This window comes from Bos javanicus, chromosome X (genome assembly GCF_032452875.1).
Source record: "Bos javanicus breed banteng chromosome X, ARS-OSU_banteng_1.0, whole genome shotgun sequence".
Classification (NCBI taxonomy): domain Eukaryota; kingdom Metazoa; phylum Chordata; class Mammalia; order Artiodactyla; family Bovidae; genus Bos; species Bos javanicus.
This window is the reverse complement of record NC_083897.1, coordinates 34,122,998-34,138,772: the sequence shown is the minus strand read 5'-3', so window position 1 is coordinate 34,138,772 and position 15,775 is coordinate 34,122,998. Positions and strand designations below refer to the sequence as shown.

The following is a 15,775-nucleotide window of genomic DNA, read 5'->3' as shown; positions in this document are numbered from 1 at the left end:
TGCCAAAGGCAAGACAGAACTTGTAAAAAACACAGACCCCATAATGGGAGCCCCTGCCCTCCCCCACCCTGTTCTGTGTTCATCAAGCACTCCTGGGTATGGAAGCGCCAGCCATGACAAGCTGTGTGGCATCAGGCTTCTGGCCCAGGGTGGCCAACCACTCAAGGCAGATGCAACCTGTGGCCCCAGAATGCCAGCAAGGCAGTCAGGAAGGGCTTTGTGGAGAAGAGGGCAGGCCGCTTTCCATCACCCAAGGCCTGGGGGCTTGCAGGTCAGGGTGGGCGTGAAAGACAGGAGCTGGGGTGTGCCTGTCCTGGGATGGGTGCCAAGGTGGCTGTCTGGTGGGCGGAGGGGCACCCCCGGGGATGTGATGGGCAAGGCTCCATGTGGTGGCCTAGAATGGTCTGTGGCAGCGCTGTACTATCTGGATGCAATAGCCCAGAATTTCAAACATGGGAACATGGACTCCACAGTAGCAGTCACTGTAGTCGTTCTTTTAAACTCTTGGCTACCATCATGTGAGTATCGCCATGTACCAGGTGCTGTGTTACATGCTTTATTTAAAATACTCCTCCCAGGGAGTTCCCTGGGGGTCCAGTGGTTGAGACTCTGTACTTCCAATGGAAAGGGTGCAGTTTCGATCCCTGGTCGGGGAACTAAGATCCCTTGTGCCTCAAGGCCAATAAAAAGAATATAAAACAGAAGAAATATTGAATAGATTCAGTAAAGAACATAAAAAAAAATTCTTTTAAAGATTCCTCTCAAAAAAAAAAAAAAATAAAGATTCCTCCCTTCGGAGTTCCCCAGCTGTCCAGTGGTTAGGACTCTGTGCTTTCACTGCTGAGGGCCTAAGTTCAATCCTTGGTCAGGGAACTAAGATCTTGCGAAAAAAAAAAAAGAAAAAGAAACTCGTCCCAGTTGCTCCAGTAGAACCATTCCCAGTTTGGGTCGGTGGTGGTTTAGTCACTAAGTCATGTCTGACTCTTGTGACCCCATGGACTGTAGCCTGCCAGGCTCCTCTGTCCATGGGTTTCTCCAGGCAAGAACACTGGAGTGGGTAGCTATTCCCTTCTCCAGGGGATCTTCCCGACCCAGGAATCGAACCTAGATCTCCTGCATATTCCCAGTTTACAGGTGAGGAAATGGAGGCCCAGGTGGTCGCCAGGTCCCTCTGCTCCTTCCTTCTCTCTGGGAGCACAGCAGCTGCCAGAGGCCAATCGTCCAGGACAGACAGGCAGGGAGCCAGGTTTCTGTGCCCAGGGAAGGATGTGGTTGTCTCTCTCTGTCTTCGTGTGACTCCCTCCTGATGGGCATCTCATGTCCCTAGTGAAATACTCGGCCCTGCAGACACAGTCCACGGAGCCGCCACCCCCTGAACCACCCCGGATCTGAGGAGCCGAGGATGCAAGGCCCCGCTCCACCGGGCAGGCCGTGGGCACACGGGGCCGCTGCCGGAGGCCCAGCTCCTTGTTTCATCTGGACCCACGGCTGCCACACCGCTCCTTCGATGTCATTGGCTTCTTCTCGTCCTGTTTCCCAGAAGTAGCTCTGGGTGTTTGTGAGTCTGGCTCATGTGCCCACCCTGCCACTGGGCCCCCCAAGAGGCTTGCTGCCCAAATCCGAGGCTGGCCCCGCCGAAAGCCAGGGCCAACCTCGAGTGCCCAGGGTCGATGCCTCCCTAGGCCACCCTGCCCGCAGGCCTTATCAAGCTGGGGAGTGGGGACTGAGCAGAGGGAGGGCCAGAGGATGGGCAGGAGTGTGAACCCAGGGCTCTGTGGTCCCCTCCACACTGCACTGACTCACCCGGTGGGTTTCTGGAAAGGCTGTGGGCAGGGACCTGGCCGCGAGGAGTGCACTGGTGAGCACCAGGAGACAGTGCGGGCACACACGCCACCCCCAGGGAGGTTTTATTTCCATCCCTCTTTCCATCTAGCCCTTACGCTGCTGGGCTCCCTGACTTTTCATTTACTTAAGTGCAAACTTGCATGTCACAGTATCCCCACCTGGATGTGTAGGAATCTCCTGGATGTATGTGTAGGAAGCTGTGGCTCTCAGGCCCAATTCCCCTATGATGCCAGGGCATGGACGTGGTCTCCAGTCTGACGTGATTAGCTTCAGGAATCACTTATGCTGCAGCATTGAGTTTTATACTAGGGCTGTGGAGGGTTCCCCACCCCACTCCATGTGTGTTTTTTGGTAACAGGAGCTACACACGACAGAATGAGCGTCAGAGCCTGAAACATGCCCACTGTCTGCCTGGAGATGTCTGTGGGAGGAGGGGAAGGGGCATGGTCTTAGTGTGGGCACTCATGTGACCTGGGCACACTCTGGTCATCTGCTGGCCTGCCTGTGATGGAGATTGCTTGGGGGTCTGGGGGCACCCAGACTGGAGGGTTCTGTCTGCGGTGGGCTGGATCCAGGCTTTCTTCCTGGAACTTTTCGTCTGGGCCACGTGTGATCCTGATCCCCACTGGGTGCTGCTGTCAGGGGCTGAGCGAAAGTCTAGAGCCCCCCATCTATGGATGAGTTTGCAGTGTTAGAAAGCGCTCCTGGAAGCCTCATGTGAGTCTGCTTCACATGCTACAGGACGGCTGTATGTTGGCTCTTTTACATCTACCAGGCTGGGACAAGACAACTCTTGACTTCTTAGGGAGACAGTTGACATGAGAACAGACCCTGCAGGTCAGACCACGTGTGCCTCCCTCGTGTGTTCATGTTATGGAGAGCGTGTCATGGGCCCTGTGTCACCCGTGTCTGGAGGCTCATGCCAGGCCGGCCAGATGGTGTGTGGCCAGGGGTGAGGAGCATTGAGAAGACGGCAGGAAGTGAGCTGTGGAGGCAGTGCTGGTGAGCTCAGCCCGTTTCCAGCACCTCCCCCGCCTGTCCTCGTGGACTGATGTCCCCAGCCCTGACTGGTGCTGGGCTGGAGGCCACTCTGAAGGACTTTTGCATTGGTAGCCTGCTGTCACCTAAAGAGGGTGACATCAGGGCCCCAGAGTCGGGAGGGATCAGGGCAGCACTCATCAAGTTAGGAGGGCCGCTCACCACCGTTTGCAGGCATTTCAGAGAAAGACACAAGGCAGCACTTGTGCGTGGTAAGAGGCTCTCCCGGCCCCGGAGAAGTTTGGACGTTTATAGAGAAGTCACAGTGGTGACTAGGAAGGGAGCCATGTGGCCTGTGGCATCCTCGGAGTGGCTGGGCGCAGTGCCCCCAGTGGGGCACCTTGGCTCTGCAGCAAGGCACATCTGGTGAAGACCCTGTAATCCTGTCGGTGATAAGAGTCAGCGCTCTGTGGATCTGTTTGCTCGGTACCACTGACTTGGGTTAAGAGAGACCCACCGTGCCCTTCCTTGTCTGTCTCAGTGCCCTCTGCATTGAGCCTGGAGCCCAGCACCCAGCTCTGCGCTGGTGACTGGGGCATTGAAAGTCACTCAGCCATCCATTTGCAGAGCTCCCATCCTGGGGCCCGGGACAGGGCACTGATGCTTGCTGATTCTTGGGGCTCTTGTAGCCATGTCCACCTGGAAGCTGTATTGACTGGCTCGGGTCCATCCCAGGTGGTAACGGAGGTAGCAAGTATGCTAGAATGGCCAGCTGACCATATCTAATTGCTATCAGCTTTACTGGGGGTGAGATGGGGGACTCAGTGTTTATAACAACTCTGAGCTCCTGAAGGATGGAGGCAGGGCACCCTAAGTGTCACCCAGAGAGTGGCACCAGGCCCACTGCCTTGGCTGCTTGGGGGTTAGTCCCAGTTCTCTGAGAAAGAAGCGGTGGAGACCGATGGCAGGATCTCCTATACTTTTTCTGTGCTTGTGTTTGAGTATGAATTGTAAGCTCTCTCGTGTTTGCATTAAACAAAGTGGAACCTAACCAATCCCTGGTTCTGCCGGTGTGAAAGCACGCCCTTTGTTAAGTGATGCTTGTTTTCCTAATTCATTATTATGGACCCAAAGGCCTTTCTTGAGAGGGTCAGGGTTCTGGCACTTCCCTTCATGCCAAGCAGCTTAGTGTCAGCCGTCCTGGGGTGGTCCCCTGCATGACGGGGAGCTGAGGCCTGGAGATGTCATGGGGGTAGGGAGGCGCAGTGGCAGGCCCCGGACCCACGACTCCTGAGCCCACAGCGTTGTCTTCTCCAAAGAAAGCCAGTAGCCAGGGTCCACTCGGGTGACATGTGATTGAGCCATAGAAAGTGGAACGGGGCCAGGGTGTGCAGGCAGAGTGGTCTGCTGGAGGTGGAGCTGCCCTTGTCACTCCATGAGGAAGATATGGGGGCCGCTGGGAGGGTATCACGGTGTGGTGGCATTTTGTGCCGTACCAACCTTGTAGTAAAATAGCACCAAGTCCTCTAACCCAAACCCCCATGTGACTCTCCCATGCAGAAGTTGTGGCCCTCCCAGCCTTGCTGCTCGGTGTCGCTGCTGGGGCCCCCACACCTGCGTGGAGAAGGACAGGGACATCAGGCCTTAGAAGAAGGGGCCTTATATGCAGGGGCCAGCATGGTTTCATCCAGGCCTTTATAGCTCCCATAAAGGCCAGCACTCCCTCTGGAGACTCTGGGTGAGGACCCTGTGGTTCCCCAGAAGTCTGTCCCATTTAAGCTCTAGGACTCATGGCCTGGAAAGCTGGCCTGGCCTCCTAAGGGCCACACCTGCCTCTCGGGGTTCCAGCCCTGTCCTCACATCTTAAGTGTTTTCTTAAGGTGTTGCCGATTTTAGAGTAGTTACCTATTTCAGCCAACACACTCAAGTCTTAGGATGAATTGCATTTACCACTTAGAAAATGAATTAAATCATGTAAGAGTACTTTACATGTATTGACTGTGTTTGACATATAATAAATTTTTGTGTAAGTAAAATGGACTTTCCTGGTGGCTCAGATGGTAAAGAATCTGCCTGCCAATGCAGGAGACCCAGGTTTGATCTCTGGCTCGAGAAGATCCAATGGAGAAGGGAATGGCAACTCCTTCCCATGTTCTTGCTTGGAAAATCCCCATGGACAGAGGAGCCTGGTGGGCTATAGTCCATGGGGTCGCAAAGACTTGGACACAAATGTTTACTAATTTTCCACAAGGGAAAAATTACCAAAAATAAAGACAACAAAAAATGAGACCACGGAGCAAACATTATTTTAATTACAGATTGAAATACAGTGCATCAGATGAGGCAAATATCATACTGTACCAGTCTTTAAAAACCTGAACCATAAAGGTTTTACATTCTAGTACACTTAAATAAAACCGAGAAAGAATTGCTTACATAACAAAACTATACTTCAAGTTGTTTTAGAAACAGTTCTGTGCTAGGAAGACACTAAGGAAATGCTCTATTGTGCTGCTTTGAAACCAAATGGGAGCTTCTAGGGGTCCTCCTAGGGCCCAGCACGTGGAAGGGGGAGGGGTGGAGTGGGGCAGCTCCCTGCAGGTGCAATCCCCGCGGCAGGCTAGCTGACCTTGACTTCTCTCGTTCTCAAAAACATCATCCAGTCCACAACAAGGTTAGTGGTCTTAGTGCAGCGGGGGGATTATGTATAGATATTTCCAAGGAAAAAAACGGGTCCCCGTTTGTAAGAAATCCACATATCAATGAATAATCCAGCATACCCATTCATAAATAAGCTTTTAGCTATTCTGGAAGCAGGAATCAAAAGTTACATCAATTAAAATGCAGTTTAGAAACAAATCCCCCAGATGGTAAACATGGAGAATTTTTTTTAGGTTATCAAATTACATAGAATAAATATGATACCTTACAGATACCAGATAATTTTCTATAAGAATCAGAAGGTTCCAAGTTGAAAAACATCTATTCTCTTAAGTATTTAAGTGTAAAAAAACGTTTAAGAATGTTTTCAAAACTAAGGTCAATATGGAGGGCTTTGGGTAGCATCCAGTAATTTGAAACCAACCAGATACTACCATGAGGTTGCACTCAGGTCTCACCCGGTGAGCTCTCCTCCACTCAAAGGCAAGCTTAATTCCTCCAGGGGGATGGGGTCTTGGGGGCTGGCAGGCATGGGCACAGTGCTGGGCATGAGGAGGAGGAGGGCAGAGTGCAAATGTGCAAGACTCTGACTCACCACCCAGAGCAGTTCAGAGCTCTAGTGCTAGTGGATGGAGCGTCTGATGGTCAGTGAATGCCTGCTCAGACTCATGGAGTCCTGGAGCCCAGAGACGGAAGCTGTGAGATGGGCAGGAAAAGGCCCTGAGACCAGGAAACTGAGGGAGGTGAGCGCTCTGCTTTTGGCATCCAAAGTCACAGTGCCGTGGTGGCTTTAAAGTACCAAAATGCAGTGACAAGGATAAACTGAGTTTGAAGGGATCTTGATGAAATGAGAACTATTACTTCAGACAGCAGGTAACAGGTGAGAGAAGACCCGCCTTGACAGTCAGCTGTCAGCAGTAGCAGGGGACAGGCGCCTGGGCCACCTTGGGAGGCAGGTCCCACAGTCAGGGGAGGACAGGACACATGGTCTGAGGTGACCACATTCAAATGAACCACGGCAGAGTTCGCATGAGCCCAGCTTGACCATGCTCACCCAGTTCAGTCAAGCAGGTGTCTCCTTCGGTGACTAAACATTTAAAAAAAAAAAAGGACATAGGAAAATAAAGGTATGTTTCTCTTTTTAAAAAATACCTTATATGTACACACTGGTAACTGGTGCAGCAGGACTGCTGGCATGGGGAGATGGTGATGGTCTGTCTTCCCCAGCCAAGAGTTAACTGTCAGGCCCCAGGGTTTGGCGCTAAGAGCCGAAAGAGGCCCTGGGGCTGGCAACACAGCCTTTAAAAGGGGGTGGGTTGGTTTTTACAAGGATGTCCCACCTTGAGCCTGAACCCTGCATTCTACTCGCCCAAGGGTCCCCCACGCAGCCCTGGGCAAGTGCTGGCAGGAGGGAAAGACGTGTTGATGGCACAACAGCACTGATGAGAGTGGGGGCCGTCCCCTAGCACAGATCCGTCACTGGTGGGAAGTGCCACCCGGACGAGGCGGGCACAGGGCTTCGTGAGGAACGTCACAGGAGCCCCGCCTGGGCCACAGGGACAGCGGTGTCAGACTGACGTGTGCACGGGTGTCACTGAGTGCGATGGCGAGGAGCCCCGCTCCGACGAGGCTGAGGCACGTGCTGCCACTTCCCGCTGCAGGTCCTCCACCCGCTTCTGCAGCTCTGCGCGGACGGCCAGCAACTCCTTGAGGTTCTGGTGGGTGGGCGTCTGTGGGCGGAGATGCGGTCAGCCCAGCCCCGGCCTCCTGACCCTCACCCCCACCTCTGCCCGGGGGCCCGAGGGCCCGCCCCGGGAGCTGTGGCTTGGCTGAGGCATGGGGACTCCGTTCTCCCTCCCAGGGGAGCCTGACCGCCAGAGGGGCCGAGGGTTGGGTGGTCCCCTCTGGGCCTCAGCTGCCACTTGGCAGCACGGACCTCACACTGCTGACTGAAAACCCTCCCTCCACCGTGAAGCTGTGTTCAGCTTCATGAGCGAGAACAGGCGGGGGCAGAAGGCCCTGGAGTGGGCAGTGCTGGGAGAGGGCCCCTTGTCCGTGTTCACAAAACCTCTGGCAGCCGCGCCGGCACCCCTGCCCCGCCTCACCCTCCTGGACCACAGAGGGATGAGAGGGACCTTCCCAGGGTGGAGTTCCACCAGCCTGAAGCTTGGGGTCATGGCCCCCACGCTCTCCTGCACTCAGCTCACAAGCTCTCATCATCACCTGCCACAGCCCTTGTGAATCTCAGCAGACCGGGGCGGGCAGAGTCACCAGCTGAGGGGGCATGGGGTGGGGGTCTGGGTAGCTCCCCCTTGGCCCCTGTCCACGATCTCCACAGAAGCCACTAGCCTGGGTCCTGAGCCTCAGCCAGGCCCTGAGACTACATGGACACCTTCCAGGGGCTGCTTCTTGCTGCCCTGAAGGTAAGACCCTGACCTTGTGTGATCTGACCCCAGCCTGCCTCCCCTGCTCACTTTTCACTGGGCCCTGCCCCTACTCCCCTCCTTCATTCTCGAACCTCCCAGGTTTTGGCAGATGCCTTGCATTCGCTGGCCGTTCTGCCTGGAGCCCTCTCCCCTCTGACCCTTTTCACTCACACACTGGGCTTCATCCTTTAGGGACTGGCTGGAAGAGCACTTGCTCTGGGTGGGGGTCCTCTAGGAGACCCCACGGCTACTGGGCCTGCGTGTTTCATCGTGCCCTCCCCAGAGAGTCTGGGAGCTGTCCCATTAGGCACGTGAGTAGTGATCACCCCGGTGGAGGAAGAGGGGAAGCAGGGGACAGATGAAAAAGACTAGACTGAGAGTGACCAGAGACATGAGCACACGAGAGAGATTCAAGACAGAACAGGAACAACAGGGACAAGCAATTTGGCTAGGTGTGTTGGGGGAGGCACCCAGTGTCTCCAACACAGTAGGGTGCTTGGGAAGCAGCCCAGAAGAGGCTCGGAGCTAACTCCTGACTTTGGCCCCAGGAAGGAGGGAGGGGGCGCTAATGTGGGAGTCTGATGGCAGAGACCCTCCCAAACAAGGAAAGTTGCCTTAGTTGCTGATTCCAGAGACCACTGGGGGGTGGGCAAACCTCCTCTCTTAGCCTTGGGCCTACTTTATATGTCCCTGCTGTGGGGGACTTGATTCCACTTGCTTTGCAATCAAGTGGCCATTACTGACCACCCACCATCGGGGTCAGAGAGAGACCATGCGGGTGAGCACACAGCTTCACACCTGCCCAGGCCGAGACACTCATCTTACATCTCCATGCAGCCTTTCATTCTGTTTTCTCATCCACTGTTTTCATTTACAATAAAGCAGAGAAAATGCCCATCTAGGAGCCAGTCACCCAATGCTGCCATGTATGAGATGAAAGCCAAAAGGGTCCCAAAGGAAATAACACACAAGATATCAGCAGGGCCCTCCTCCTCAGAGAAAAGAGGCTTGTCCCCACCGCCTCCCCTCTGTCTGGCCTGGCTCCCTGCCCCCTCACTGGACACCAGCCTTCCTGCTGATCCCTGTGCCAGTCTCCACGGCCACCCTCCTTGTTCCTGGACTGCGCTGCTAGAGGGAGCTTCCTGCAGCCCCCAGGGTCAAGTCCAAAGGCCTGGACCTGCACACCTTGGGTCTCCAACATCACCAAGGCCTGGCCCACTCCCCAACCTGCTCTGGGCCCAGCCTGGAGGCCCTCCACTACAGGACTGTCACGGTGCTGACTTTGGCAGCACGAGTTGGGAGTTGCATCAAATGTGGGTGCAACCATATCTGATAAGGGGCCAGGTTTGGGAACCATGCTTCTGAGGCAGTCTTTTGAAGGCCACAGCCAACTGTTACGTGTCCACATGCCTTGGGACTAGTAAGAGGGGTGCTTCTTCATATAGGCATGAGCATAGGGACTGATGGCTTCCTGGCCACGAAATTGAAAACCTGTATTTAGAATACTGACCACTGACGTTGTCTATACTATTAGGTTTCGTGGGAAAAGGGCTGAGACTATCTCCCTGGTTTCAGATGTTCTTAATAAAAGAGCATTTTACAACTCTTAATCAAAGTTGATGTGTTTGCTACTCAAACCATACATTCAGCCCAGGATCTGGGTGTTTGGTAGGTAGAAATGTGCTCCAGCCCCACAGAAATGTGCTCAGTGTGTCTGCACCAGTGTGGACATGCCGGCTGCCCTCATTGCTCAGACGCGGGAAGCAGCTAGTGGCCCTCTGTCCGTGTTAGACGTTTGCCTCATGCATAGTGACAGAAGCTGGGCCCTCAGGGGGGGTGCAGGGGAGGGGCAGAAAAGGTGCTCAGGGCATCGCCTGCCGGCATGGTGAGAAGCCAAGGGCAGGGAAAGTGTCCTGAGGAAGGAGGGGGCGAGTGAGCAGGAAGCAGTAACTTAACAACACTTCATCAGCTCTGTGCTTTCATATAATTCTACACCATCATCTTTCCTTGGGCAGAAAGATACACTTTTTTCAAAATGAGGAAAGCATACCTGAGGCCTCATTCGTGGATTCCATCGCACATAATAGTTTACCCATAATTCCAAATGACTCAGACTAGCAACAGGATAGAGGACGTGGTTCTCATAATTCACAAAGAAGGGATTAGAAAATTCATCCAGCTGGCTATTGATATATGACCATAAAGATACAGTCTTTGTAGATACATCCTGAAAACCAAACAAGGAATACAGTGAAAAAAAATTCAACTTTCCTTCATATCCTCAAGAGCTTGTATCACGTAGAGAAAAGGAACTTGAATAATGAAGTGAGTTCAAATGATAAAAATCAGGAACATTTATTAAGCCCCACCCCACCCCACTGTGTGCATGACCTCGAGGTGGGGCTGTCTCAGAAACATACTGCTGAGTGAGATGACGTCTGGTGACTGTGACTATGTGAAGGCAGAACGAGAACTTTCTACCAATTGCAGGATGATGGTGCCCCTATTTAACAATACATTTTTATTCTTTTTTGCAGCTTGCTCTTGTGACCCTTAATATTAAGGACCATAGATAGAATTTACAGATAATATTCCTTTCACTGCAAAGTCATGACTATCTGGGGCTAAAGCCTTATATAGAGAACATATCATTAAATTATAGATCCCCACCTCCCAATTTTACAGTACATTGTCAAAATGAGAAAATGGTGAGGCCAGGAGTGCTTTCCACCAATCTGCTGACTACTCCTCAAGTTATCTAGACAGAAGAGATTCAATTAGGACTGTTTCATATTTTATATTTATAAGAAACAGCAGCAATATTTCAAGGAACCCCAAATAGCCAAAACAATCTTGGAAGAAAAGAACAAATGTGGAAATTTCACACTTCCCAATTTACAAACTTACTGCAAAGCTGCAGTAATCAGTGCAGGTGGTATTGGCATAGGATGGATAGACATCAATGAGATAGAATAGAGAGCACAGGGACAGACTGTCACGTTTATGGTCAACTGATTTTCAGCAAGGATTCCGAGAAAATTCAATGGGAGACTGTTTCAACAAACAGTGCTAAGAAAACTGGATAAAGGTTTGATGCATAAGACAGGGTACTCAGGGAGGGTGCCCTGGGATGACCCTGAGGGATGAGATGGGGAGGGATGTGGGAGGGAAGTTCAGGATGGGGAACACATGTACACCCATGGCTGATTCATGTGAACATATGGCAAAAACCACCACAATATTGTAATTAGCCTCCAATTAAAAAAAAAAAACAAAAAAACTGGATAACCACATGCAAATAAATGAACCCTTACCTCCTGCCACAGACAAAAAGTAACTCAAAATCAATTATATACCTAAACATAAAAGCTAAAACTATAAAATGCTTAGAAGAAAACCACAGGCTTAAATTTTCATGACCTTGGGGTTAAGCAATGAAATCTTTGATAAGTTAGACTTCATCAAAATAAAAAACTTGTGTGTTTCAAATGACACTACCAAAAACGTGAAATGACACTGCACAGAATAAACAAAATATTTGTAAACCATATCTGATAAAGAACACATAAGAAACTCTTCTCACTCAATAATAAAAAGACATGTGTGCATGCTGAGTTGCTTCAGTCATGTCCAAGTCTTTGTGACCCCATGGACTGTAGCCCGCCAGGCTCCTATGTCGAAGGGATTCTCCAGGCAAGAATACTGGAGTGGGTTGCCACTCTCTCATCACAGATAACTCAAAAATGGGCAAAGGATCTGAAGAAACATTTGTGCACAGACATATATAGATGGCCAATAAGCACGTGAAAAGATGCTCAGTATCATTAGTCATCAGAGAAACACACATGAAAATCATGATGAAATACTCCTTCACACCAATTGGGATGGCTAGAATCAAAAAGATAAACAATAACAAGTGTCTACAAAGATGTGAAAACAGGACCCTAAGACATTGCTTAGGGTAAATGTAAAATGTGGCAACTACTTTGGAAAAAGTCTGGTGGTTCCTCAAAGGGTTAAGCATAGAGCTCCTGGGTGTCTACCCAACAGAAGTAAAAGCATATGTCTTCACAGAACCTTGAACGTGAACATTCATAGCAGCAGTATTGGTAAGACCCACCAAAGTAGAAACAACCCAAATGTCTATCTGCTAATGACTGGATAAACAAATGGTGGTCTCTCCATACAGTGGAATATTATTCACTCATAAAAAGGGAATGAGGCACTGGTATATGCTAATTATCTATGATCTTTGAGAACAGTATGCTTAGTGAAATAAGCCAGACATAGGAAGACAAATACTGTATGATTCAATTTATATGAAATATCCAGAAGAGATGAATATGTAGAGACCAAAAATAGATTAGTAGTTGCTGGGGCTCGGGGGAGGGAGACTAGGGAGTGTCTGCTAATGGGTATGGGGTTTCTTCTTGCGGGGGATGAGAATTTTAGGAAATTAGATGGTGGCGATGATTACACACTGAATATACTAAAAACCACTGAATGGTCCACTTTAAAGGGGTTAATTGTATGGTATGTAAATTATATCTCAAGAGAGATGATGATTTTTTAGAGAGTACATTTTGATTAAAAAAAAAAAAAAGACCAAAAGAGTTTAAATTCGACATATGAACGATATTCTGTTGATTTTTTTTTCTTTAAAAACAGCTTTAATGAGATAAGTCACATGCCATTGAATTCAATCTTTTTAAACTCCTATAGGCCTGTAGGAATGTGGATTTGATCCTGACATCAGTGGGAAGCCACAGGGAGGTTTCAGGCAGAGACCTGGAACGTAATGGGACTGAAGTTGGGGAATGCCCATCTGGTTGCTGTGTTTGGATTGAGTGTGGAGGTCAGAAATGCAGGGAGCCAAGCTCACTTCTGGGTAGCTGCCTTAGTCCAGATGCAAGACTGGGGGTTAGGGGGCTTCAACACGCTTGGAGCAGTGAGAAGTGGCCAGATTACAAATCCATCCTGGGGACAGGGCTGCCAGCACTCACTGAGGGACTGAATGTGGCAGCTGGGGTGGATGGGCAGAGGGGGTACTGAGTGGGATGCACAAGAGAGAGGAACAGGAAAACAGCATTTAGATCCCTGAGATGGACGAAGTCACCTAGACAGAACAAGAGGAGGACCAGGGCCTGTCCAGGTGACTCCAAGTTTAGAGATGGATTAAAAGGGAAAATACTGAATGGGGAAGGCCAGCGAGGTGGGGGAGAAGCACAGAGGGTGTGGGGTGAGGGAGTCATCAGCTGTGGGGAGGCTGCTAAGAGAGGGGGAGGTGGGCACCGGGAACCTGCTCTTTTCTCCTAAGTTCTCAGATATTCCACCAGGCAGAAGTCCTTTTCTCTGAACCAGAGGACAATCGTGAAACTGCCTTCTCCCAATGCTTCCTCACTTTTGATCATCTCTGTCTTTTATCCCTAAGTGAGGAGAAAAGGAAGAGGTAAATCTAATGGAGAAGCTTGATGGAAAGCAAGTTGAACTTGCTACCTTGAGAGAATGGGCTAGAAGATTAGACACATGCACTGGGGCTGGTGAACCCGGGGAGGGCATTCAGTGCCAGCCCTCCATTTACAGACAACAGAGGGTGAGACCCAGTGTCCTCTCCATTCAGCCCCCTTCTACAGTGGCATGTAAGGGACAAGGCCCTCCAGCAGTCAGGAAAGCCAGGAGATATAATACACTTACCTCTTTGAGTCGTTGCTGTTCACAGTTGCACAAGAAAGTCCCAAAGAGACAACTATAAAGGTGATCCAAAATTGTAATCAAGAAGAATTCATTAAACTCGAATGCCGAAGGAAACTTAAATGGAGAGAGAAATAAGGTTTAGTTTTGAAGTTCAAATTCTAGAACAAACTGGTCAAAGGCTGCTAAGCTACAACTTGGAATATAGTCAAACATGAAAAGGAAAACTGGCCCATGTAGAACTTAATTAGCTGTAGTTTCCAGTTCAAGCTTATAGGTCTGGCAGAGAAACAACCTGAAGCAACAAAAACTGGCATGCTTTTCAGTGCCTAAGAAAGCTAATGGGGCTTCCATTTCTTGCCATGATGATGGAAGAGCCTGCATTTGCCCTTCTGCCAGAAACAACTAGCGAGCGGGACACTCGACAGGGCCATGGGACTGTGATGACTCCCCGGCCCAGAATGGAAACCAGTGAGATAAGTCCTACTGTTGTCCTAGCTTCCCCTTTGGGGGCACATTCTGAGTGAAGAAAGTGGGGGGGGGGGTCCCAGGGAAGCGAATCAAGAAGAAATACAATGTCTTGGCAGTATATAATGTAAAAGGGGTAACACCACATGATCAAGTGGGGTTTGTCTTAGGAATGCAAGGCTGGTTTATGCAAGATTTGAAGATCAAGGTTACTAAAAAAATCTATTATCGTAATTCACTATATTGTGGCTCAGCTGGTAAAGAATCCACCTGCAAAGTGGGAGACCCAGGTTCAATCCCTGGGTTGGGTAGATCCCCTGGAGAAGGGAAAGGCTATCCACTCCAGTATTCTGGCCTGGAGAATTCCATGGACTAATAAGTCCATGGGGTTGCAAAGAGTCGGACATGAATGAGCGACATTCAGTTTCACTATACTAACAGAATATGGAAGAAAACCACATGATACTCTCAGTTGCCATCTTAGCTTATTCTTCATGGGGCTTAGCACGATTCCAGCAAAGAATGACCACTGCCAAGAGGTTCTAGCCAGTAGCTGACATTTAGTAGCCATGATAGAGATGCTCTGCAAATGGTAACTACAGTCCTAGCAACAGGTATGCACTGGGAGCTGACCTTGTACCAGAATTCTAATTTAAAAACATACTGAAATATTCATCACCTATTCAATGAAGCAAGGCCAGTTAGAACAAAACCAAACAGAACTACCCAGCATATTTTTGTGTGTCAAGTGTACTTTAAAGATCTATTCCCTAATCAGAGATGTTTGCATGCTATTGCAACTAATTATGTCATCTGTAAAGTGACAACCAGGGTCACCAATAGAAAGTTTATTTTTGAAGCTTATCTTTAGTACTTTACTAGGCCAGAGACAAGCTTCTCAATTAGAAACAATGGTCAACACAGGACTGTCCAGACTCCATCAAAAATTGTTATTTTCCTCACTAGGCAAGCAGAAGTTCTGCTCAGCTGCCATAGATTAAGACTTGTCTCTCTCTACATTAAGGACTGCTCTCAGAAAAACACACAACTCTCTTCTAGGGAGCCCCATCAAAATACTACTTCTTTAGAAACCTCTGGAAACTAGCTATGGATATTGTTCTAATGTTCTTAGAGGAACTAAATCAATGATGAACTAAATCAAATAAATCAGGCCAAAATGTTCAATATAGCTCCTGGTTAATCCTGTCTCAGTCTTTAAGGTTGCTCCTTGCAACTCTGTAAATGGCCTCATGTTCCAAATGGCTGTCTTTTAAAAGGCCAAGTACATTGTGTCAATTCTTCCTAGTATTTTTCCATGAAGCTTGGTTATATTCTATTAAGTTATTGGCACCAAGAAATTTATGAGTTTTAAGCAAAATATGTTATGTATATTCTAAAGCTTTATTAAATAAAGGATAAAAATGGAAGGCCTGTATTTCATTTTCAAACATTTAAAACTATACATTTACCAATAGCACAGCAGAGCTTCTACTGACATATTTTTGGAGTCATATGAGTCTTTATTCCTAACCCTGAGCCCACAGTTTGGATCTGGGAACTTGGTTCAGGGTGTTCTGTCGCCACCAACCACAAGCCTTACTCTGGTCAAGTGGGTGGAGAGCAGGTGTGGGAGGTCAGGGTGGGTGGGCTCAGCCCACGCCCTTCAGCACCCACATCTACTCAGGTTAGCTCAGGAGTGCTCTTCA

At 49.5% G+C, this 15,775-nt stretch overlaps 2 protein-coding genes across 8 annotated transcripts in view; one reads left to right on the top strand and one right to left on the bottom strand.

Annotated features, from left to right (window-relative positions):
* Positions 1–4,863, top strand: part of CD99L2 (CD99 molecule like 2) — a 119,137-nt gene extending 114,274 nt beyond the window's left edge. For both annotated transcript variants that reach the window (XM_061408723.1, XM_061408724.1), the window contains one exon: positions 1,328–4,863. In XM_061408723.1, the coding sequence (XP_061264707.1) occupies positions 1,328–1,392 (65 nt within the window). In that variant the 3' untranslated portion in view covers positions 1,393–4,863. The remainder of the gene's footprint in view (positions 1–1,327) is intronic.
* A 244-nt stretch (positions 4,864–5,107) lies between these two features.
* MTMR1 (myotubularin related protein 1) overlaps positions 5,108–15,775 on the bottom strand; it is a 61,018-nt gene continuing 50,350 nt past the window's right edge. For 5 of the 6 annotated variants that reach the window (XM_061408711.1, XM_061408712.1, XM_061408709.1 and 2 more), the window contains 3 exons: positions 13,605–13,718; positions 9,961–10,137; positions 5,108–7,214 (listed from right to left, as the gene is read on the bottom strand). In XM_061408711.1, coding sequence (XP_061264695.1) covers positions 7,053–7,214; positions 9,961–10,137; positions 13,605–13,718 — 453 coding nt within the window. In that variant the 3' untranslated portion in view covers positions 5,108–7,052. Of the gene's footprint in view, positions 7,215–9,960; positions 10,138–12,557; positions 13,337–13,604; positions 13,719–15,775 lie in introns of those variants that run through there. The other variant, XM_061408714.1, reaches the window with a different exon arrangement.